Source organism: Apteryx rowi, unplaced genomic scaffold, assembly GCF_003343035.1.
Source record: "Apteryx rowi isolate R43461 unplaced genomic scaffold, aptRow1 scaffold_73, whole genome shotgun sequence".
NCBI classification, from domain to species: domain Eukaryota; kingdom Metazoa; phylum Chordata; class Aves; order Apterygiformes; family Apterygidae; genus Apteryx; species Apteryx rowi.
In genome coordinates this window covers 2,367,964-2,392,571 of record NW_020451016.1, presented here as the reverse complement: position 1 = coordinate 2,392,571, position 24,608 = coordinate 2,367,964, and the positions used below count along the sequence as shown (strand labels likewise).

General features: G+C 36.2%; 1 protein-coding gene across 2 annotated transcripts in view; it reads left to right on the top strand.

Moving 5' to 3' along the window:
• The window catches only part of FAR1 (fatty acyl-CoA reductase 1), a 42,681-nt gene extending 22,708 nt beyond the window's left edge, over positions 1-19,973 (top strand). The window contains exons 5-12 of one of the 2 annotated variants that reach the window (XM_026087716.1): positions 643-820; positions 1,929-1,973; positions 2,088-2,215; positions 2,718-2,785; positions 4,339-4,510; positions 11,371-11,500; positions 14,369-14,496; positions 17,005-19,973. In XM_026087716.1, coding sequence (XP_025943501.1) covers positions 643-820; positions 1,929-1,973; positions 2,088-2,215; positions 2,718-2,785; positions 4,339-4,510; positions 11,371-11,500; positions 14,369-14,496; positions 17,005-17,167 — 1,012 coding nt within the window. In that variant the 3' untranslated portion in view covers positions 17,168-19,973. The remainder of the gene's footprint in view (positions 1-642; positions 821-1,928; positions 1,974-2,087; positions 2,216-2,717; positions 2,786-4,338; positions 4,511-11,370; positions 11,501-14,368; positions 14,497-17,004) is intronic. The other variant, XM_026087717.1, reaches the window with a different exon arrangement.
• Positions 19,974-24,608: the final 4,635 nt, after the last annotated feature.

Genomic DNA, 24,608 nt, shown 5'->3' with positions numbered 1-24,608 from the left:
GTAGTGTACAATCAAAATGAGTAATAGACTCATTCTGTTAAACTTGAGATATATAGATTTTTTTTTTCTTTCTTGCCTCTGTTGGAATCAGCCTTCAGTTTAAAAGGGTTGGGTTCCTTCCCCCCCCCCCCACAAATGGCACTTTAGGAAGCTATATAGTTTTAAAGCTTAGCTCAGGGTAAGCTGCTTGCAGACACTTACTGTTTGGTATGCAAATGCTTATAGAAATATTTCATAGCCTTTAACCTTTTCAAGTAGAAAGAGATGTGTGATTTGATAGCCTCAGTGGGAGTTGCTTTTAAGTTCTGAAAATCAAGCTGACTTAAAATTTAGTGATTTAATGTTAGATACTATGGTTGTTGCAGAAATGTGCAATACTGAACTGAGTTTTTAATTTTTGCCTAAATTTCTTTGCAGAATTCTTGCTCCTCTTATGTTTATTCAGCTTCCAGTGGAATGCTGATGCTTTGAGTTTTGTCATGGATGGTGTTTTGAAGACTAGATTTTTAAATTATTTTCAGGAGTATTTTTATTTATTTGATCTTTCTTTTTGCATATTTCTTTCATTTTTTGTTTGTTTGTTTTCCCTCCTGGTGGAACAGCGTGCAGTTATTTACACTTGCCTCTTTTTTGTTTCTTTAGGTGGATGGATGATGGTCTAGTGAATGATATTACTCCTAAACTGATAGGCGACAGGCCCAATACTTACACATACACAAAAGCCTTAGCCGAATATGTAGTACAGCAAGAAGGTGCAAAATTAAACACAGCCATTATAAGGCCATCTATTGTTGGTGCTAGCTGGAAGGAACCTTTTCCTGTAAGTCACTGAGTTTTCAATTGAGTATCTTGCTTGTAAACTATAGTACATGCTGACAGCCTGAATGTGTAGTGGCCCATGTGCAGGAAAACCCTTTAAACTTTGAAGTTGTGGCTTAGTTGCTTCCAGCAAACAACTCTGGTATAAAAGCTGTCAAATACAGTATTATTATGTGGGAAGAGTAGAGGATAAGTTACTTTTAATCATAGAACAATACATTTCTGTCAAAGGGGAGATTAAGAAGTTTGTTAAAATGCATATGAAATAATTTATTTATCACCTTTTTACTTCCTGATCCTGGATGTGTTTTTTATCTACTTTTCCCTCTTCAAGATGCTTTGGTATGTCAATAGCAGCACATTACTAAGGAGACTGGGGATTGCAGAACATAGAAATGTTTTCGCTCTACTTCTTTTAGCCAAGCCCTATAAACTTTGTGGGAGGCAGCATAAGTTTTATATACCATATGCTGTATCGATCTATAGAGTGTATGCTGCCTCCAGTATAGGAAATTGGTGCTGGAATAGCTTTGCCAATTCAAGATTGAATATTGCTCAAATACTTAAAAATCCATCTAATTGACTACATAGACTTTTTTTGAATATGTGCAATGTATATATACATCAAACTAATGAATTTGTAATGTCTAAATGTTGGCATTAAAATTGAGAGAAAATGTCTTCTGCTTTGGAAAACGCAAGGAAGATCTAATAACTGATAACAAAACCGCTTATCAGTCTCTTGTGAGTTGCTAGAAGTTAGTCTAGGAAAACACTTTTAAATGTAAATTTGAATCCCTTCAACAGGTAAATATATTGCACAAAAAATTACTTGCATTATTATTGCTAAGAATAAACAAAGCCAGCAACTCGCTTTGAGGGATTAGTGAAGTTACAGATAGATCTCTTCTCCAAGTTGTAGTAACTTGTTATACCACCAGATTCTGCAATGGAAGAACTTTAAAGATGTGGAAACTAGAATCCTTCCCGTTGTCTCCCCCCYCCCCCCCCCCCCAATTGATTTGTGGAAACTTGTCAATTTTTCTATTTAAACTGCTGGATTCAATATACTCTGACCAAATTATTTTTTCCTTCTCTCTTCATGATAGGGATGGATTGATAACTTCAATGGACCTAGTGGTCTTTTCATTGCTGTAAGTAAATGTTTGACTATAGTTACAGATTTTTTTTTTTTTCCCCTTTGGAAGGCAGCAAAGCTTCATATGTTTTACTGATGGGTCTTCTGTCTTGTTTTTTTGTTCTTTAAGGCAGGAAAAGGAATTCTTCGAACGATGAGAGCCTCCAACAGTGCGGTAGCAGATCTTGTTCCAGTAGATGTTGTTGTCAATACAACCCTGGCTGCAGCCTGGTATTCTGGAGTTAATAGGTATAGCAGGTGACAATACAGGGTATTAGTACTTTGAAGTGATGATACTGTGTATTTTGATGAAACCAGTCTGCTATTTTAGTGCTAATCTGTATCCTGCTATTCCCCCAGGATAAAGGAATCTAAGTTTCTCACAGGAATTAGTCCCTCAACCTGTAATTTCCTTATGGTAATGGCCAACAGTTAATAGTGAAGAGGAAGACATCATATCCTGACACTGTTGTACAAGCTATGCCTGAAAATTCCTTCCTAGCCCTTGTTACAGTCAATATAACTTACAGTTATGTGGGCAAAGTCTCCTCTGAAAGAGAAGAAATGTGATAGTTAAGGAAGGATAAATATTGGAAGGATATAAGAAGCAAAAAACACAAAGTGATTATATGGATATCTTTTGTTTTATCTAAATGATGCTGTTAAGGGAAAGAATCACTTTGGGTATGTTTGTTTTTAAAAGCTTACTTGTTCTTTAACTTGCTCTTTGTTTTTTGTTTTTTTTTTCTTCTCTCCCCAGACCAAGAAATGTCATGGTATATAACTGTACAACAGGTGGCACCAATCCTTTCCACTGGGGTGAAGTTGGTATGCCGTATTTCTTTTTTTTTATAAGCTTTCTTAAAAGAATAAGGTCAAATAATAAAAGCATAGGCTGTAATCATTAGATCATATTGCTTTTTATTGTTGAAACTAGTATAACAGCCATACCTCTCAATCTTGCAGTGTATTGTGCCTTTTCATTTTCTTTTACTATTAATTCTCCCTCCTTGTAGCATTACAACATTTTAACTTTCTTCATGTTTTTTAAATTCCATTATCACTTAAACATGTGAGAACTGATTTCCTGCTTGGTGCTGCCACAACCTAATCTGCCTGCCATTTGTGGGAAGGTTGTAGAGAAAAGCATTGCTCAGAGGAGCAGTAGTGATGTTGGGTGCCAACTTGACTAAAAATATTTTGAAAAACAGCCCAAAATTAAATGTATTTTGTACAGCTGCATAATTGAGAGGTATGACAATAGTTTTGCACTTGTGTAGCTTCTTGTTGTTTTTAGTTTAAGGTAATTCTTGCTTGGGATGGCTTTTTTTTAGTGTTCAGATAGTTACATGAGACATCAACTGTTCATGCAGAGAAAAAAGTAATTTTTAAGAAAGTATGGCCACCTATTTTTGTCTCCTTAAATATCCTGACTAAAATGTAACCCACATGCCAAAAGCCTTGTAGTAGTTCTTATTATAAATCACAGTGCAAGCAGGCTGGCATGGTAAAGTTGTATATTAGCTGTCAGTTTTGTCAGAAATAGACTTGTTAGATTAATTTTCTTTCAGTTAACTTAAATATTTAAGTATTTTATTTCTCTTGACTTTCTTCATGCTTTTTATTTACTTTTACCCATTTTATATGTATCTACATTTATAAAACTTATTATTTCAGGCAAACTGGGAGAACTACTGACTTCATTTATATCCCAGTTTTAATTGGGATATTTAAATACTTCTATAAGAAACAGCATAAAATTATAAGAGATGATTAGAAAGATGAAGTGAATTTCCACATAACTATTTAAGAGTCTGATCCTGCATATCTTCAATGTACAGCATTTTTAGGCCTCAGCAGGAGTTTCATGTAAAGCCCAATCCTAATGAGAATTTTTTTTAATGTTTAAATATGAATAACTTGTTAAAATGTATCTTTTGAAATGCACTTCAGTTGCTTGTCGAGTCCTAAATCTGTTTTTAAGTTATTCTTCATGTGAGAGATTAGAATAGCCTTCTCTATGAATTGTAGTGGAATATTTTGTTTTATATAGCTCTATGTGCTATATAAACTGAAACTGCTATGAGTTTTTGAAATCAACAACTCCTAAGGTAGGGAAGAGGAACAGAAAGAGAGAAGCTACAGTAAAACATGATACTGAAAATGAAGGCATAAAAGACCTCTTGATATACTAAGAACCAGTTTAACAGTACTTCAGGTTAAAAGTTTATAACTGTCTTAGTTTCTATGGATGGTAGAAAAGTTAGTTTGGTTACTTAAATAACATACTGAAGTAAATATTGTACACTGTAATGTACTTTGAAAACCATTAAATTTTACATGGTTATTATCAAAGCTGTTACACAACTTTTCTTTCTCAGAATACCATGTAATTTCTACTTTCAAGAGGAATCCTCTCGAACAGGCCTTCAGACGGCCCAATGTAAATCTAACTTCCAATCACCTTTTATATCATTACTGGATTGCTGTAAGCCATAAGGCCCCGGCATTCCTGTATGATATATACCTCAGGATTACTGGAAGAAGCCCAAGGTAATGGTGACTAGCTCTGTCTTATCTGTTCCTCTGACTTTTAAACAAAGCTATGATTACACTATAATGTATATTGACTTTTTTTCCCCTTGAATGCTTTGTGACTAAAATTCAGCCTTTTTTTCTGAAAATAGGTCCTTGAATTGAAAGTGACTTTAAACTTTCTAGCAAAAATGAGGATGTTTTGGTTGGATATTTTACTTGTTTGGGGGTTTGAGTAGTCAAGGTAAACAGAATACAAGATCTAACTAATGATGTTCATTCCTGAATCATAAATATTCAAAATATGTTGATCCTTATTTTTTCCTACAGAACACCACATAAATTTGAATTTCAAGACAAATCCGTTAGAATGTGCAATAAGGCGCCCTAATATTAGTTTACGTTCCAACCCCCTCTTGTGTCAATATTGGACTACAGTCAGCCATATATTACCTGCATTATTGCACGATCTTTTGCTCAGATTGACAGGTCATAAACCATGGTAAGAAGGACAGGGCTAAAAATACTTGCTGATAAGGTGGTGGAGACTTGTGAAGAAGACATGGCATGGGCGCTATCCAGATTTACTAACTATAAGCAATAACAATCTAGTGACTGAGTTTCTAAGATTAATGATTGGCTGAACAGTGTTGACTGAGATGTGTCTCAGGTCAGAATCCTAGTCAGTCATTAAACTCTAGGAGGTGGCTTGCACTAAGATTGTTGTTGCTATTATAAACTGAAAATGGAAGGGGAAAGAAAGTTAAATGTGGGTTATTCCTATAGATGGTACAACTTGATCCGGTTGTTTCGTATCATCTCAGCATTCCATTCAGTTTATAATATTTACACTAGTATGTGGCTAATGTCTTAAGTGGGAAAATGGCGTAACTCTTCCAAGCAAGCTAAACTAAATTACATAGATGGAATATAAGGTGTCACTTAACTTTTTTTCAGATTTGCCAAGTTATATGATCTTAACTCATTGCATATATTAAGTTTTCAAAAGTATTTGTCTTCAGACTATATCAGATCTCCACTGTGTTGACAGTGTATTAACACAAGTGTGTACTCATTCATTGTCCCACAGTCTAGGTCTGTCATACAAGGAGGGTAAAAAGTTGTAATGGACCTGGCACTGGATCACTAAAAGGAAGCCTTATAAATGGTTTGTAGGAGAACTCTTCTAAACTGCCCTGGGTTCTGTTGTTCCAAGCCTACTCAACAGTCTAATGCAGTAACAGCAGTGGTAGGAGGCCATGCCTGTACAGCAGTATCCCCACATAAAAAAAAATATAAGCTTTTCAGATCAAAATAAGGTGCCGAATGTAAGTGAGATGCTAGCATTTAGGTTCTCTTGCAACATAGATTGTGTTATTAGTAAAAACTGATATAAATTCCCTGACAGATGCGACAACTTCATCACTTACTTAAAAACTGTACTATAAATGCCAGCCTGCTGTCTTTCAAATGATTAGGAAGTAATTGAATACTCTCAGAATCTTGTCAGTCATAGAAAGGAGTCTAATCTTTTAATTATTTGACCAGTAGGAGTACAACTTTGGCCAGTGGGAGTAAAACAATGCTGTGAATAACAATGTAGTTTAGGAAACTTTTATAGTCTTGACATTCCCAATGTTAAAATGTAAATTTTATTTGCTTTTTCTGACATTCTTATTTGATGTCCAAAGATGGAATAGAGAACTATAATCAGTACTAGTACAATTAGTGACATTGAGTATTATTTTATAGCCTGTGAAGTATTACTGATATGAATACTCCTAACAGTGACTGATTTAATTTAGTCATGGGTGGGTGAGTTTCTTATCGTGCACAAGATTTCCAGTTTGGAGGAAARATGGAAAATTCAACTGAAAGAAAAAGTGATTGTTCAGTTTGTGAAAGTTGGTCTAACGCCCTTCATTGAGACATTTGAAGAAAAGCTTTTAAGTTTGATACCCAGCCCCTTTACAGAAATATAGCTTTTATTACATAGTACTCTTTTTTAAATTAATTTATTTTTTTATTAGGATTGCACAATGGGAGCAATGGAAGGAAATTAATATGTAGATACAAGCAAGATATGCAGTGTTAAATCCTAATGGGCTTCATGGGTTATTTAATAACAAAAAAACTTAAAAGCTGGATTTTACTCTTGGTCTGTTTATTAATAATAATAAAAATGTTCTGGCTCAAAATACTTTGAAAGTCAGTTTATCTGAGAGGCTGTAGATGGTACTGGTATAAAGGTTTACTGCTGTGGCTATGGTCATTCAGTCCAGTTGGCCCATGGTTTTAATTACCAGGTAGCACGCACTAGGAAACTGCTGAAGCCTTGGAAACATTGTTAGAGATTCTGACTCATCATAATATTGTCCTGAGTGACAGAGGGCTAGCTTAATTTAAAAGACGATTTTTTTTCGACTGCAATTTAGCAAGAAAACTTGAACAGTGTAGTTAAAAAAGGGGTAAAAACTGCACGGTTGAACTTAAATACTGTGCTGACTCTTGACTTCATGTGGTCAATAGCCTGCCTTCTCTGCGCTCAGTCTGAATACGCTTTTCTAATGACTTTATTGCACACCATGGAGAAAAATTCAAAGCAGTGACATTACTGTATAGGTTTAACTGCACTGTTGTCATACTGTCAGGATATTGTACTGTGTCAGTGAATGAGAAACATCTAACAAGTGGAAGAACTAGATTTAGGGCTATGACTTTTCAGAATTAGAAGAATATGTTCATAATGAAAAAAAATTCTATTTAAAGGGTTTTTGAGAACTTATAATTCGAATTAATTCTGCCATATCAAATAATTCTTGTGCACCTTACTTGTAGAAGCAGTTAAAACAATGGGTTTTAGTGCAATGGACTTTCTGGGTTTTGCATACAGTGGTACATTCTTGAATTTCTCATAAGAAAATTTAAAATTTTTTCTGTTAATATTAACAGTGCTAAAGAAAGGGAAGGAAGAAATATTTGTGCTGAAATACTTAGAAAGAACATGTGCTGTAAGGATTGAATGGCACAATGAGGAATTCGTATGTTATACTTAACAGATTTTTATGATGTTGGGCAATACATAAATAGCAGTGATAATCTGTAGCATCCAGGTTTAAGGATAGTATTGTCAGTAGCTTGCCATATATACTTGGAAACTTACATACTTGCATAGCAAAGCTTATTAATAATCTAATTAGTTTTAAGGTATAGTTCTCTCTTGTAACTTTGCATAGTGCTTAGCACAACAGAACCATATCTTATTAAAAGCAGTTCAGTGTCTTTGAAATCTTAAAGCCCTTAAATATTAACCCAGCACATCTTTTCAGTAACTCTGGAAAAACAGAATATGGCATTAAATTAAGGTAGTAGTTTAGGGATTTCTCCAGCAATTAACTTTCTGTTACTGCTTTTTGAAAAGCTGAAATAAAGGTGTGGTTGATGTGTGTGAGAAGGTGTGAAGAGATCATTTCATATGTATCCTTTGAATTAAAATTTCTTAGAATATAACGTGAAGCACCCTTCACATAGTTACTGTGTTGCAAACCAGTAATGAATGAAGAGTACACTTTTATTGAATAGATTAATATTTTTTTTGGTCTTGGAAACACTTTTCTAAGTTGCATCCACTTACGGGAACCACAGAGTTGCTAGAAAGATAAGGTTTCCAATGTCTTACACTTCAACATTTACAGTGAAATAAAAATGCGTGTCATTTGACAAATCTGAAAGCTTATCTGATGCATTTTAGAATCCTAAAAAAAAAAAATTTTTTTTTCTTTTGAACTGTCTCTGTAATGCTTATGTAGAGACTTGCATATTGGCAACCCATAGATTCATTGAAGGTATCAGTTTGCATTTGGCATCAAAACTATTTTTAGCCTGGAGACAATAGCTTGCGTGTAAGACTTCAGAATGCAGTTGTAGTTGCAGTGCAGCCAGGCTGCTTTTTATCGTCTCATATAGAAACATGCTCACTGAAATGATGGATACTTGATTTGTTTAACTATTGCTTAAAACTTTTAATTTCTGTGATGTACTTCTTGATCTGTTTAATGGTTTTTGTGCTAATGGGAATAAGAACTGGCTGATAGAGGCAAAATTCTACATAGTATAGGTGAAAGCCTTGCATGTTGTCACACTGACTTGGTGACTGCAGTAGATCTTCAGTTCTTTAAGACAGAAAAATCAGACCTGCTGATCAGCTTATGAAGAAAGTGTGGTGCTGCGTTTGATACTATATTAACTGGTTATGTGTGGTTTTGATATATTTACTACTTAAAGTTAATTGCTATCTCTGGAACAACCTGTGAAGTGTATATTTCAAAACTTCAGGTTGAGAGATAAAGTTCACTGTGTATGTTTATATTCTTTTTTGAGTCATCTGTGTATTCCCACTTGCAAGAGGAATATGGTGCCCTTGAAATTATGAAGTCTCTCTACTAATACTTAGTCTGCTAGAGCTACACAGTGTCCACTAACTGACATTCATTGCTGACATACCTGTGACACCCTCTTATATTCATAGATATAACCATACTTTTTTCTTCTTTTGCAACAGAGAGAGTGTAGTTTCATATTGATGTAGTGTAACCTAGCAAGCTGTCACCAAGGAAGCTGGTCCCTCTTCCTCCATCCCTTAGCTACATGTTCTTGTCACTTCCCTCTTGTCAGATCTAGTAATTGAGAGAATGTGGAGTCACTAGGTTCTTTTGGTTGATATAGCAAGAAACTAACCTTGCAGTAAAGAAGGAGAAAAAAAAATTCCATTGATCAGCTGATTCTGTGGCCAGTCACTAAATCCAGTGTGAGATGGAGGGAGAGAGAGAATCTGCAGCTGAGGTAGGGTAGAAGGACTGTCTTTAGCAGCTTGCTGTTTGAGCAGCTTAACTATGCTCCGAGACCCCTTCCATAAGCAGAGGCAGCAAGATTCCCACCAGAGGTTTAAATTGGCTTATTTTTTACAGAAAAAGAGGACCTAAAAGCAATGCCAGTGGCTAGTGGCAAGCTGTAAATCTACGCTTACCTACTCAGATTTTGTTTGCACTCTTTAGTGTTTTGTAGGAGTGCAAGTTTTCTTAGACTGTAGCAGTCAGAGTAGTCTAACTGGAACCCAACTGCTCTTCCAGCTTAGCTCAAGAACACACTGAACTGGGGAAGCACACTAGCGCAAGTCAAATAAGCTAAATAATCTTAGGACTGTCAGTGGAGAGACCTCCACAGAAGAGTCTAAGCATTTAGCCACTGTGTTTAGTTTGGCACTGTTTTTGTCCAGGACAGTTCCTTAAGATCTTTTTGACTTTCCTGACCAGTAAGATTTTTGCTTTTCAGGTTCTGAGTTCTCTTCAAACAGTCCTCTCTTTTTTTTTATCATTTTTTTTTATTAATTTATAACTCTTAAGACACTTGCTGTGGGTGTCATCCCTTTTTTTTTGGATGTTTAATTCAGTCCTTCAATATTCTCAAATACTTTTAAATCAGAGGAACTCTGTTTCAGCTCAACTCCCACCACTGCCACCTTGCCTAACTGGAGAAACTATAAACAGGTGTTTGAAAGCATCCAGGAATGTCTATTAAAGAAATTAGATAGTGGTCTAAAATTTGAATACAACTCTCAATCTGTAAATAGGTACCCATGGAGGTGGAGAGTTTGTGCTTTTCCATTCAAATATACTCTGCTTTTTCAATGATCTCTGCATGTTGTATTACTCCATTTCACGAGAAGAAACAAAAAGAGGCAATTTCTGTATTCCCTTAGACACTGAGATTGCCAGCCATTAATAATAGTAGGGGACACTTATGCAATGCAAAATACTTTCTTTGGAAGAGTTTCTGGGACTATGTGCTATATCCCTCCTACAAGTATGAATGCACTAAGGCAGCTTTCAGAGAAAAATCAGTGTTGTGGTGTTTGTTGTTGTTGTTCTTAATTGCTACTATGTTTCTTGAACAAATCTTACTTTCAGAAAGTAAGTACCAGCCTATTAGTGCTGGGTTGTTCTGCTTTGTTCTCCACCCCTCTCCTCTATGCTTAAAATAATCAGTGTATCTTGCTATAAGGATCAGATTGGAAGCAATTCTGTGAGACAGAAAAATCCCTTGAACCTCAAAAGCAGGAATTTAATAGTATTAGGCTATGTGGTACTAATTAGTACTTACACAATTTGAGTGACCTCCTGTAGCGACCTTGTTGGAAAGTGGAGAACGTTGCAACAAAGAGACGGGATAATTCACATTCTTGGATCCATCTTCAGATAGTCTGATCAGAGGGAAACTTGCTCAAATTTGATCCTTATAGCATAATTTCTCTGTACTCCAAGTGATGTTTTTGCAGAGTTTCCTCCTCTGCATAATAAAGGATGATGGAAAGTATTTCTGCATATTTTTGAAGTGGCCTAGAAGCGATTGGCTAACTACTAGAACATGCTGTGGTCTAGCTGTCCCCTTAAATATTTCCCACCCTTTGCTGCAGAAGCAGTAGGGTTAAGGGTGAAGAGTAAGTTAAAGACATTCTACGTTACCGTCCTAAAATAAAAAGAAAAGGTGGTAAAATGTTGTCTTCTGATGGTCACTCTTTTTGGAGAAGAAACTTACTATTGCACTGGGAAGTAGGAATAAAAAAAAAATCAGGCTGTTCAGTAAGTTCACATTCCATTTGGAATTTGGATATCCAAAATCAAGTAACATCTTACTTGAGTAATATGCAGAGATATCCTATTCATCTAATTTTTCATGTTTTGGGTACAGAGCAAGTTGGGATGTATTAACTTAGGGTGGAGGGTTGGAGGGTAATGAAACTTATAATCTGATTGTCTGTTTTCCTTGTTTGAACTAATCTTTACTGCTGTAACCTGTACATACCAATCCTTGGACTGCAGGATGATGAAAACAATAACACGTCTTCATAAGGCCATGATGTTACTAGAGTACTTTACAAGCAATTCCTGGATCTGGAATACTGAAAATATGACTATGCTAATGAATCAACTAAACCCTGAAGACAAAAAGGCAAGTAACTGTGCGATATGGGTGTGGAGGCTCTGAAAGTGAAAAATAAGCTTATTGGTGTTAGACTTGCAATAAAATGAACTGGAAATGCTACTTGTAATACAGAACTAAGCCTAGCACCAACTCAGTTCTGGAGATCTGCCACATTTCTTTCAGTTGTGTCAGTGTGTCTGTATGGAGCCATGTTATAAACCAGATTAGTGACATGACTTGAGTTTTAAGAAGAGTCCTTTTTATAAAGGCACTAAACCAGTAAGAGAAGAAATGAGTGGCTAGAGATGAAGAAAGGCGCAGGTCCCCTTGAAGGAGATGGTTCTCTTAGGGTGGCCTGATCATGTGATAAAAGGCGTTGTTTCATATGTCAAACAAGGGGTCAAGCTGCCGCACTTTTGTCTACATTTTGAATAAAATAAGGTTTTACTTCTTGACTGCTGTCTATTTTATTGGGAATGAGCAATGGGTTTTGAGTGGCTTTTTTGTTTGTCTTTTTTTTAGTCTAGTAGCAACTTTTATATATCCTTTTCATGCTCTGGCAAGATAGCATGTGTATTTAAGAAATGCAAGCATAAATTCTCTCACTTTTTCTTTCTGAAGTATGTTCTCATTGTGTGACTAAAACAGCCCCATGCAGGAGGGAAAGCGTACCAGAAGCAGGATGACAGAGAACTCCTGTAGGCTGTTGAGGGAGAACAAAAACTAGTTGAATGCAGGATCTGAATAAGAGCTCATAAGAACAACTCTTGCAATTTTTTTTCTCCTAGATTTTGGTGTTTAGTGTCCCTAAAAATAGGGGTTCTATGCTCTGAGAACTGATAGAACTATGCCCTGGCATTAACTGTGCTCTAGCAGTTTGTGGGAGCATGCTGTCAGAGAACTGCTTGAACCACAGTAGACTTTTGACTTGGCCTGTTCTGAGAAGTTTCACCGTATGTCAACTTGTTCAAATATCACGCTATGAAATACAGCGTTGACCATAATTAGGCAACAAGCTACCCAGCTCTGCTTGCTGGTTTAGATTTTGCTGCTCTTTTAATGTGTTAAAGCAACTCAATCCAGTGAATGTCACAAGGTACACAGCGGGAACATGCAACCTAGGAAAGGTTTGGGGGGGAGTAGAGTGGGAACTTTTAGAAACAGCAAGCTGTCATACTAACTTGCCGTTTTATAGAACTGTTCCTATAAGGCAGACTTATGTCTGTCTATAAAATCTTCTCTGCTGTAGTGATGCCATGATGATATTGCTGGTGTTGGCAGGATCTAGCACAATGCTGTAGCCCAGATAATAGAATCATTTTCACCTACCTTTTCTCTGATGCCTAGAATAATTAGTCTTGCATTATGGACAGTGTAGTTACTGTTGGCAGGTGTATCTAGATAGCAACAAAGGTAATCTCAGATGGAAGAGACTAATATAGACTGGAGATAGATACAATTTTTCAGTTGCCTTGAAAGGTGAACGAAGTGTGAAACATTTGAATAGGAAATTTAGAAACAGTGAATTTTACAATCTAGTTCTATAGTTAAGTTGAAGAAAAGTAACCCAACTTCCAAATAAACTGTCTCGAAGTAGGAAACGTGGCTAAGTTTCTGGAAGTAAAACTGCACTGTAGCCTTTTATCAACCAGAATAGCTTGTGCTGATTCCTGTGTGGAATGTTGGTTTTGCGCTTTTCCTGAAATACTGCACTCAAGTTGGGGGGAAAAAGTAAAAAGAAACAGAACTTTGGACTGTTAGTATTTTCAAATAGCTTATACTACTAAAATTTCAAAAGTGCATAGAGTAATCAAGAACTAGTTGAAATAACTGTTGAAACTTTTACATTCTTGCTATARTATGTTATGAAAAATAAAGTGAAGTTTTAGAGCTTCTGATAACTTAGTAGCACTAGAAAAATCTGGTTAGCATGTATGCATATATTTTTGTATCATGACTAGAAATACACAGTAGCCTTTAACTTATGAGGAATGCCAGACTACTAAGACGCATTGTGATGGATTGTCTTCAGAAGTTTGTTTTTCATATGGGAATGAATATAGGATGAATGGGATTCATCATATCTTACAGCACACCTGCCATGCTGTTAAACAGCTTATTTGGAAACATGAGTATGAGGATTTAGTGTATATATAACTTTATAAAGCTGAATACAGTTTCACTGCACAAAACTGCTTACTTGTCTCTTGTTCCTAGTACAATTTTGCTTATTCTTTTTTCTGAAAGAACATTTGTGCAGTTAAAAACTCACTAGGAAAATCTTGATCTTTCATTGGAACTTTTATGACTGTTGTAGAATCTTTTGAGATGAGGAAATCAAGACACCAGTGGGAAACTTGAGTTGTGCATTTACCACAGCAATTTCCTCTCCTGATGAATATTTTCATATGGCTCTTATTTTAAACATAAGTATACAACTATAAGCACAGTTTAAAAGTGTCCTCTTATCAAACAATGAACTTGGCACAGAACAGTGTGTTTATTCAGTAGCATATTAGAATTATTTTATTACTTAGAAAACATCATAATGCAAAATAGCTTTTAAATATCTAGAGTGGAATTCCTTACAGACAGATGAAATGGAAAAGCAGTGCACTCAGAAGCTGAGGGAAGAATATTACTGATGAGGAAAAATAAGGCATGAACTGGTTGAAGTTTGCAAGAGAGCATATAAGAAGCTGTTGGTTGAGTCAGAAATGGGATCTAAATCTGGATCGTTCTTATGCATAAGGACAGGATGATTTCCTTGCATCAAAAAAAAATCAGAAGTATCTGGTATAAAGGCGGTTACCATTTCACCATTTCCTTTAAATTATCAAATGCAACATAAGTGAATTTTTAGGTAACTAACAGTGAAAGCTTTATTTTATGCAGACATTTAATTTTGATGTTCGACAACTGCATTGGGCAGAATACATGGAAAATTACTGTATGGGAACAAAGAAATATGTGCTGAATGAAGAAATGTCTGGCCTCCCTGCAGCTAGGAAACACTTGAATAAGTAAGTTTTTATGTTTTTATTTTTTCCATAATAACTTTTTGGTTTCCCTGTCCTTGCCAGATTCACTACATTTCCATTTTATGATGTAATTGTTCTTTATAGCACCTGCTTAGATCCACTAGAGTTCTTATTTTCCAGTCCAGTTGTCTGAAGCATTTTCTAAAGCAATCAAATATCAGCTTTCCTCTTCTGTTTGTTGCTTCTCTTAAGTTGTTCGCAGTATTAAGAGTTACATATTATTCCAGTATTATGGTTATAGCTCTGATCACTAGCGTATACTGAAATAGAGGTTTCTGATTCTACCCAAGTATCTTTTGGAAAGCAAAAAGGTACACAAACAGAGTGGCACATTCATTTAAGGAGTTTCGATAGAAGTACAACTGTTTGTTCTGGGAATGTGGTCTCTTGAAACAGTCATGGACTCTCCACGCCAAAGCAGGAAACTTTGGTGCTGGTGCCTCTAAGGTGACTTCTCTTAGCTTTTTATCTGTAGCTTAAATCCTCCAATTTGAGTGCATCTTCACTGTCCAGAATGTTAGTGGTACAGTTCTCCTGGTTTTGTTCTTGGGCAATTCAAAGACAGTTGGTAATGGAAGCTTTTTGATCTGTCTCAAAGAATGAAATTAAAATGACTCATCTCGTTCTGCAGTATTGCTTCTTGTCTCCAAGCCTGATAGCCCTAGGAGAAGTAGTCTGGGCTATCACTCATGTTGTTCTCTTGAATTTGTGCAGTTTCAGAATGGATTGGTGTGGGATGATCTGTGTTTAGTATACTGGCCAAACTTGCCAGTGTTAACCTGTGATAGCATATTGAGACACAACTGTAAGCACTGCACATGGCATAGCACCAAAGTAATCTGGATCTACGGGCAAGACACTGGGTTTCAGTTCAGGTCTATGATAAGCCTGAATGCCACTAATACCTTATGACTCACAGACACTTTGCTGATAAAGTAGGATAGGAACAATCTGGTTTGGATAGACACAATTTGCAGACTTTATTATGGGAATGCAGGCTTTTTGGATTTTTAGAGAGGGGATTCTAGCTTGAAGTACTGATTCCTTCTGAATCTTGATGAGGACTTGACTAACATAGAAATATTGGAAAAAGTAAGGGGTCCATAGGACTATGTCAGAATTCTTGCATGTCTGTTTTGAGTGCTTTTTATTGAATTCTCTTATGATGTGGCTCAAAGGGGACTGCCTCTTGTCAAACAAAAGATGAATGAATTTTAAAAACTCAAATATACTTTTTAAAGGAAAAAGTAATTTTTGATAATAGTGGAGACAGTTGAAGAGAGATCTCTTCTAGTTTTGGATTTAGATGCCATTCAGAAATGCACTGGAGTTATCATGCAGTTGCCACTCCTTGTCTCTGTTCAAAGGATCATACCAAAAATAACATGAGAAATAGTCTTGTATTGGAATGGCATCTGTTCATCCTGACTCAGTTTATATGGGGATTATGTTGCAAGAGGGTTAGATTCTAACATATCTTTACTCTGAGGTATTGAGTCAGTCTCTTTTGTGACCATTTAGCACTTAACTGTAGCTAATCAGAGTTTGAGGAGTCTATTTTTTGAATATTAACCAGATGTGGTAACTTAGGGGATTTGGCATTTCTAAGAAACTACTGAGCAGAATCTTTTCTCAAATAAAAAACTGGACTTTTACTTTTGTAATATGGAAATTTAGTCTGTTTTTTACATGAATAAGCTATGCAGTGGAAGGTCTGGCTATGATAACATCCAGCATGCCTGTAGAACAAAACAAGGGCAGCAAGTATTTCCTTAAATAGAGCTCCCTGTAAAATACAAATTGTCATGATCTACTGAACCAGAGAAGTTGCTCTGTTTTCTTAGAATTCTGAGCAGTCTGCGTATTGGTTTGTTGCTTGTCTCAGGGCTTCTATCTTTACATGTGAGAAAATTGCTAAAAGTCACCATGTCCCTAAAAGGGCACTTAGTTTTTCTTAATCCTTAGATAAAACTGGAGGTTTCCTGAAAAGGAATTAATTTAAAATTGCAGTGGAGGCCTGGGTTCTATGTCTGGGAAATCCTATGAATTTTTTGTCAGCTGCAGTCAGAGCTGTTTCCATGTATATGCGAAGCTTAAATACATGTTTGCTAGGAGGAGGGGAGTTTATAGTGTTGCCTATTTGCCTATTTTTGGGTGATGGCTGCCTGCTTATAGGTAGGTTATAGTGTGTGACCTTGACGTTAGGAGGTTTTATCAAGCAACTATAAAGCAGAAGTGTAGTTAAGTAAGTGGTTAGCTACTGAGCTGGCTGTGTTCCTTAATTCTTCTGTGTTCCTCTTTCAGCAGTGAACTGTGGGCTTAGCCTTCTCTGCTTAGTTACCATTTAATACCACTCATAATATATCTAGAGATGAATAGATGAACAAATTAAATTCTACACTAGAAGTTAATTTTCTAGAGTATTCTTTTTCCTGTAGGTCTTGATACAATCTCAGTGTTTTGTTTTTTGTTTTGTTTTCCCCCACCCAGGTTAAGGAACATACGCTATGGCTTCAATACAGTTCTTGTGATCCTGATCTGGCGTATCTTTATTGCAAGATCACAAATGGCAAGAAACATCTGGTACTTTGTGGTTAGTCTGTGTTACAAGTTCCTCTCCTACTTCAGAGCCTCCAGTACTATGAGATATTGAAGAAGAGAATTTAGCATTAGGACATCTATGCATATGGTGGTCTAACTGCACAAAGCCTGTAACATGTAGTCATCTCATATTTTATAAAAGCATAATTTCATCTTAAATCAGAGTGCAAAATATACGGTATGGTATATGTAATGTTAATTGTGTATTTCCATGAAAACAGAAAATAAAATGGTCAGGTGCCAGATTGAATTGGCATTGGACAAACATTTAAAACAACTTTAACTCCTTGACCTGGGGAAAACATTTTTAGACCACTGACCAGTATAACTGTGCAATTTGGAATGTGTTTGATTGAAATCTGCCTTAACATAAGTTGGGGTTTTTTTGTTGTTTTGTTTTAATTTTTACTCCACATTGAGCAAGATAAATATTGACTTGCTAGTTGCTAGCTATTGTAGATGTATTTATTTGAAATTCTTCTAAATTGCAAAGGGTTTTATCAAGTTGCAAACTTATATAAATGATGGTGGATCTCCTGGAAAAAAGTTGCAGGACTCTTCTGTAATTTATTCTTACTTTTTGCCGCTTTTTCCCTTCCTCTCAAAGTAAGGATGTTAAGGGTGACTACTTTGCTTAAAAAACAAACAAACAAACAAAACCTTAATTACTGAAAGGCCTTTTGTCTGATCTCGTCTTCAGAATGTGCTCAGTGATTCAGTTCTGTGCTTGGAATTGCCCTCATACAACTTGCATTTATGTCAGCATGAGCAATTTGCTTTTTTGAAAGCAGAGTTGATCCCATCATTGATTAGATAGAAGGAAATGTAACCCTGAAGAAAGATGCAAGTCATTGACCATCCTCTTTCTTGAATAATTTTATTGGAAGCACAGAGCCAGCACGTGAATGTTACACTTGACTTTGAAAGGTAAATGTATTTGAAAGGAGTTTAAAATGCCTAATTGCTATTTATAATACTGATGATTGTAGTTGGACAGACTGTAGGCTATTAAGAGAGAAACCTGTTTTTAAGTTTTGAGCAAAGTTAGCAAATTCTTTGTAAATTAGGATTTTTCTTTAAATCTCTCCAAGCTATGAAGTTTGCATGGAAAATGCCAATGCATAAGCATGCTTTCTCCTCCCTGCCTCAATAAAACCCTCATTTCACTGGACAAGCAGAGGGAGATGCACCTTGCTTCTGAATCAAAGTATGTTAATTCTTCCATCTGTCATTTAACTTAAATTCTTAGGGTTAAATCTGAAGAAATTTGTTTTTCTGCATGTCTGTTTGTTTTGGTAGGGAAGATATCTATTAAAAGAGCAGATCCAAGAAAAGATGGAATCCCTGTTTAAAACAACACACAAAAGCTCCCTTTAAATTTTGGTGGCATAGACTTCTAGTTGAAAACATTGTAACGTTCCTCTTACTGATGCACTGACCAGCGCCCTTGCCCAGTATTTGCTCATTAAAATTATCAGTTTATACTTTACGTGAATAATATGTTCTTGAATCTGCTTGAAAAGGCAAACAATAACTTAATTACAGAAGAACTATGGTATACTTGCCCTTGGTAGTTTTTTGTCCTGTCTGGATTAAGTGTGTAAAGAACTTATTTTGCTATTCTTGTGAAGACCTTACTTTAAAGAGAACACCTTTCATGCAGGTGTATATATCATTCTGAAAAGATAATGGCTTCCTTGTTGAAGCTAAATATTCTGTAGTAACTAGTTAAACTGCAGTTCCCCTTTTTTTTTTTTTAATGTTACCTATGTATATATAAAGTTAGTGATTAAAAGTCTAAATGGTCTAGGACCACACCTTGTGTGAGAGACCTCTGACTGTGGCTGAAAATAAATCATGGCTTCTGTGATTGAAGATGTTACACTTTAACAAATACGTTTAGGTGTATTACACTGTAGTTGCCTCCTCAAGCATCCTCTTACTCAACCCAAAATTATGCTTAAGCATTCCTGCACTGTAGACTTTTTTTTTTTCCAGAGGTGCCTACAATCCAGTGACACCCCCCTTCTCATGCTGGCATGTGACTGAAGTTGGCAAAAAAACAAATACATCAACATTGTGAAATTTATTTCTGTGAAACAATTCACTTACAAATTTTGGTTGTTTATAACCATTATATATGATACTTTCTATGTTGATTTGTTAATACTGAGGACTACAGAGCCAATGAATTGATTATTGCTGGTCCAGAACACTGGTTAGGAATCTATTTTATTGAATAATTGAAGTAAAGCATTATTTTAAGCGTAAGGATACATAATCTCTACTCTTTCAACATTGCCATTTTAGAAACCTAACTTGTTTCCTCTTTGGAGACCACGGTTGTCTGTGCACTACTGGTATCTTGCACAAACTCATCAGTCATCCTATTTAATTGACAACAGATTCAGTATCAGACTTTTTACGTTAGTTTTGTCACTTCCTGTGGTCAGTCTGTAAAATTCTATCTGAAACTACTTTTTTTCTATATCAAGACCCTGTTTTGTTGCAGTCTTTCATACCAGTGTTTGCACATAACAGATTTTGATCAAAAATACTGGAACTATATTTTGATACAGTCAGCTAGATTAACTGAATTGATTAGCACGTTATGGAAGGTACTCTGACTGGTTAAATAGGAAGATGAGCAGTTTGAAACCACGTGTTCACTTAACAGTTATATTGGTATTTAAATTTGGGACCAGGAAAAGTTGCATTTTCCTGTAATGTTTTTTTCTGCTGTTGTAACAGACGTTCTGAAACAAAAATGCTAAATCTGTGAGCTTTTATAAGACATAAACAGAAATACTGGGTGCCTTTGTTTGTAAACCAAAAATAAACAAATCCCTTTAAAATGTTGTTACGGTGTTTATTGTATCTTTGCATGTGTGGTTTTTTTAATTAGCTTGTGGAAAATAACTAATTGGATAGTATTATTTCCATCCTAATATACATATACATGAATGTGTTCTTCTTTCCCTTATCTGAGACTTGGAGAATCAAGTTAATATAACTGATACTGCATTAAAAAAAAAAGAGAAAACAATCTAAAACTTCGTGGGGTGTTATCAAAACAACATGGCAAACTATGCTTGGTCACAGTGACATTTTTTTGAACTCCAACCAGTTTTCTCCTCACTGTCATTGCCTTTTTGTTTGTAATACCGTTTTCTGTCTTACCTTAATAGATGGATGCTTTCTCATCTAATTTAAAAGGGAGATAACCATTATATATATCTGTACACAGAAATACAAGCAGTAAAAATAAATTTTCCTCAGGTAGACTTGTAGTGCACTGTAGTTTTGCAGCAGCTATTGGATTAACATTTCAAGGAACTGCAAACACACACAGCTATTCTAGCATCTGTATTTTGGGGTGAGGCAAGAGAAAGTAACATTAAGTTAGTGCATAACCTAAATAGCTTTTTTTAACCTCAATGTTGTGGAATCCTCAGGATTTCATGGCTTATTTTTCTTCCTCCTTTATCATATGCTTTTTGAGAGCACAGTTCTAGAGATCATACATGATCTGTAAGCTCTGGTTTGGGAACTACAAGGTTAAAGCATAACATCTCTTCCCCCCCCCCCCCGGCTTGTCTTTTCATGAATTAAACTACCAAACATAGGTGGATTTTGTTGAGTTTCTTAGTTGATTCAAGATTGGAACCAAGGGACAAAACAAGGAAATTAATGTAACTTTTATGCTTCCTGCACTGCTAAACATTTTACCCTTTTTTCATAGCACAGTATTGCTAATAGATCAAAAACAATGAGCAGGCTGATAGAGGTAACTTGGACCTGAGAAGGATCCTGCAAAGAGCTGGGAGGCATAATTTTTCAAAATATTTTTTGCGTACTTCCCAAACTGCTGAGCAAGCAGACTTGAAAATGGAAAGGAAGCTAAGCCACCAGGGAAGGGCTACTATGGAGAAATGTAAGTGAATTGCTTTAAAACGTTTTCTTACTGTTTGTCATTCTTTCTGTGCTGAAGTATGTGACATTTGTTTTGTTTGTTTTAGTAGCTTTCACTGAATTTTGAGTAAAACCCTAGAAACTGTAAGGATAGCTTCCGTGGTGCTAGTATTGATTGTATGCTCTTATTTTTAGCATGTACTGTAAGATAAACTGTCAAGGGAAGTTTGAGAAGACTGATAGGTCTCACTTTTATCGCTTTGGATTTCTAGTTTTTCTTGATGTTTCAGTTCTTTTAGGGAGCTCTTCAGAGCTTCTTCAGACAACTTTGTCCTCCTTTCTGGCTGCAGGTCTGACTGCAAGTAAAAGCTTACTTAACTGAACTGTGAGCTATTTCTCTGCCATCTCGAACTAAATTTAACCCTGCTTTCACTTTCAAGATATTTATAAACACTTTCCTCCTTAATGTTATCTTGTTACTTTTCTTCAGTGTAGATTTGGCATTCGCTTTGGCTTTCTGTACTCTGCAACAGCTATGACTCACTGATAGATAACGAGTAATTGTGCAACAGTCTCTTCAGGAATATGGAAAGCATGAAACAATGACAGCTTTGAGCAGCTTTTACTCATGCTGTGAGCAGCGGGAGAAACTGAGTGCCTGGTGAAAGCAGTTCCTGGAGAAGTTCCAGCACAGGAGTGCGCTGAACAGAACTCCAGTGCTTAGAGCTGTGGGCTCTAGGTAGGCTGAGTGGGGTTTTTTCCTCTCAGAATTCAGTTATATCCATTAACTTCTAGTGTAGTGGTTGTTGCCAGAAGCCTTTAATTTCATTCTAATTTAATTGCTGTTCCTTTCGGGTTGATAATTCAGTAGTCACTATCACTTCCAAAAAACGAGTATCTTGATAGGTAGAAGCAGGGCCTCCCTTGCTTCTTATAGGGACATAAAATTAAAGCATACACTTATTTTTGAGTCATAATCAACTTTGAGATGAGAAAGTTAGAACCACTACTTTGTTTGAGGTTTATTACCCTTGCCTCAGATAGCATGAGCTTTCCCTCCACCCTCTCTGTGCTTTATCTGTGCTGTAGAAACAGCAGTACAGTCTACCACTAGGAGGGTCATAAATCAGTTGTGGTACTTGTTTTAATCAACAAACGCCTTTGTCTTACCATTGGCCCTTCGGTGCAAGTCACTTAATGTTTAGCCACTATTAATTTTATGTATTATGTCTTAATCTAGATTCAAGCTAGCACCATATAGAAATTCTATTCTTATAAAACTCCATACTTCATCCTTTCCTTCATTGTCAATGAAATTGTTTCAGAACTGGATGTCTATGGACACAAATAACTACACTTACTACTGCAGTCACCTAACTTGGATGAAATTCAAGTATCTAAAATTAGGAGATTTGGTTTCCTAAACTGTAAGTGTTTTCTCAGTATGATTCAGAATCATAAGGCAAATGTTTAAAATAAGCAGGGAATATTTCTCAAAAGCAGTCACATGGCAAGAGGAGAAAGATCTGTGGGCATGAAAGGAAATGGTTAAATTGTAGGAGCAGGCTTAATGTTGTCAGTGCCCTTTCTTATTTCAATAGGTAAGTGGAACTGCTTATTGTGTTATGAGGTTCCTGCTCTGCATCTGCATTGTATAAAGAGCTTATCTGTCAAAATGGATAAACTGGACAACAAGTTAAATTTAATTCTGAATCCAAGTGAGCAAGTTTGTCTGCCAGTGTTTCTCACTTAATGTTCTGTCCTAGGACAGTGTTCACTCTAACTTAAAGATGATACAGATTCAGACTGGAGAGGGACAGCGGCTAAAGAGATGCTTGTTTTGGAATATTTCTGGAAGTGTATAAAAGCCTGTAGAGTCTGCTGCCAGCTCCACCTGGTCTTCCCTGCTTTTCTGTGAAAATCAGGGAGTTTCCTTGCAATTTACAAGGTAGAAATCCTGCAAGTAGGTTATTTATTGTGACATTAAGGGCAGCAGCTGGTCCTGCAAAAACGCATGTTAATCACTCCCATACAAGATTTGTTCAAACAGGCTTTTTGAAATTTGTATTTCAAGGTGCTCACTAATTCTGAACAAGTTTCTGTAGGCTAAAATGAGAAGATTTGATAGCTACTGTAAGCGCTTAGCAGGAGGAATGTGACAGTTCCCTGCTTCGCTTGCTGTGCCTTGCAGCACACAGGCACAGCAGGTTCCTTGATTCAGGTTCCTTCACAAGGACTTTTTATTCAACATGCTTAATTTTTAAATTGTACTTAAGATGGAAGTTAAGTATAATTCTCCAGTTGTGTGAAATTGTTTTTACATTCTGAAAAATACTGTAATTTTCTTGTTTGCTTATATCTCTCAAATCTCTTTTACCTTACCTGTTTCCTGTAGGCTGTCTCAGTTTAGGTCAAGGATCTGCTCTTCTGTTGCATAAAGCACACTGTATTTTCAAAACCTTGTGCCTAGTTCCTAGGCATAAGATTCAGGTCTGCTACAGGGCAGAACAGCACAATCATCCTGGAGCTGATGAGCTTTCACTTAGTAACTGTGAATTGACGACAGATGCTATTCTTACTGCTAATGTGGCCTTTTCAAGCCTGTGAGTTAAACAGTTCTCTTCCAAGTCCGATAGTGGAGGATCCATAAACTGATTTCCATCTGCATTCTGTTTGTTTGCTGGCGGGGCATTTGTCTATAATCGACTATTAAGCACTAGATAGTGTAGGACTCATAATCATTATCTTTCTCCTCCATATCATGTTGCAAGAGTAACAGTCCAGTGGGCTTCCTCCATGTTCAGTCCTCAGCTTAATGTCCCTTTGCTGAAGGGGCATTTATTGGCAGAAAGGTCAGAGCTCTGGAGTTAACTCTGCTCTACCAAAAAAAGTGTTTTATGGTAGTTTAGTTTGCACTGAGCAAACGGGCTCTTAAAAGCTGTTTGGCTTCTTTGTTTTCCTCCCCCACCTAGATCCTGCCTACCGTTTGTTCCTCTGTTCTTATCACCCCCTCAACTGACTGTTTGACTCCAGTTGGAGCGCTAGGACTCTTGAGACGAAAAGGTTGTACACTTTCAGTTGTAAACACTTTATTAATGCTATGTATTGAACATAACAGGGAAGCAGCCGCTTTGATTTTTTTAAGAAAGAATATTAAAAAAATTGCAGTTCTTGGAACAAATGAAAGGCTTTATTTTCTCTGTGACAAACAATACCAGTCTAAATTATGCACTTGTAAGGTTACTAGTGAGCAGAGCAAATCCCATGACTTTTCAATCCACGTTTGTGGTTTTAAGCTACAACTAATCTTTCCTTGTCACTGACACCTGTGGTTTTCCTCTGTTAAATATTTGATTTGGAAAGAAAAACATGTGAGGTGGCTTCTGCTCTTTGACTCTAAAAATCAAGTCTATTCATTTTTAATAGGAATGTACTGCACTCAGCCTTTTAAGTCAGTTTCTGGATAAATCAGCTATTTCCATGCGGGTTTCTGCATTCCATGTGGTTTCTGCATTCCAGAGCAAATGCTAGGTGCTTAGCAACCTGTGCCTCTATATGAGTTCAGAGAGCAGGAAATGTGA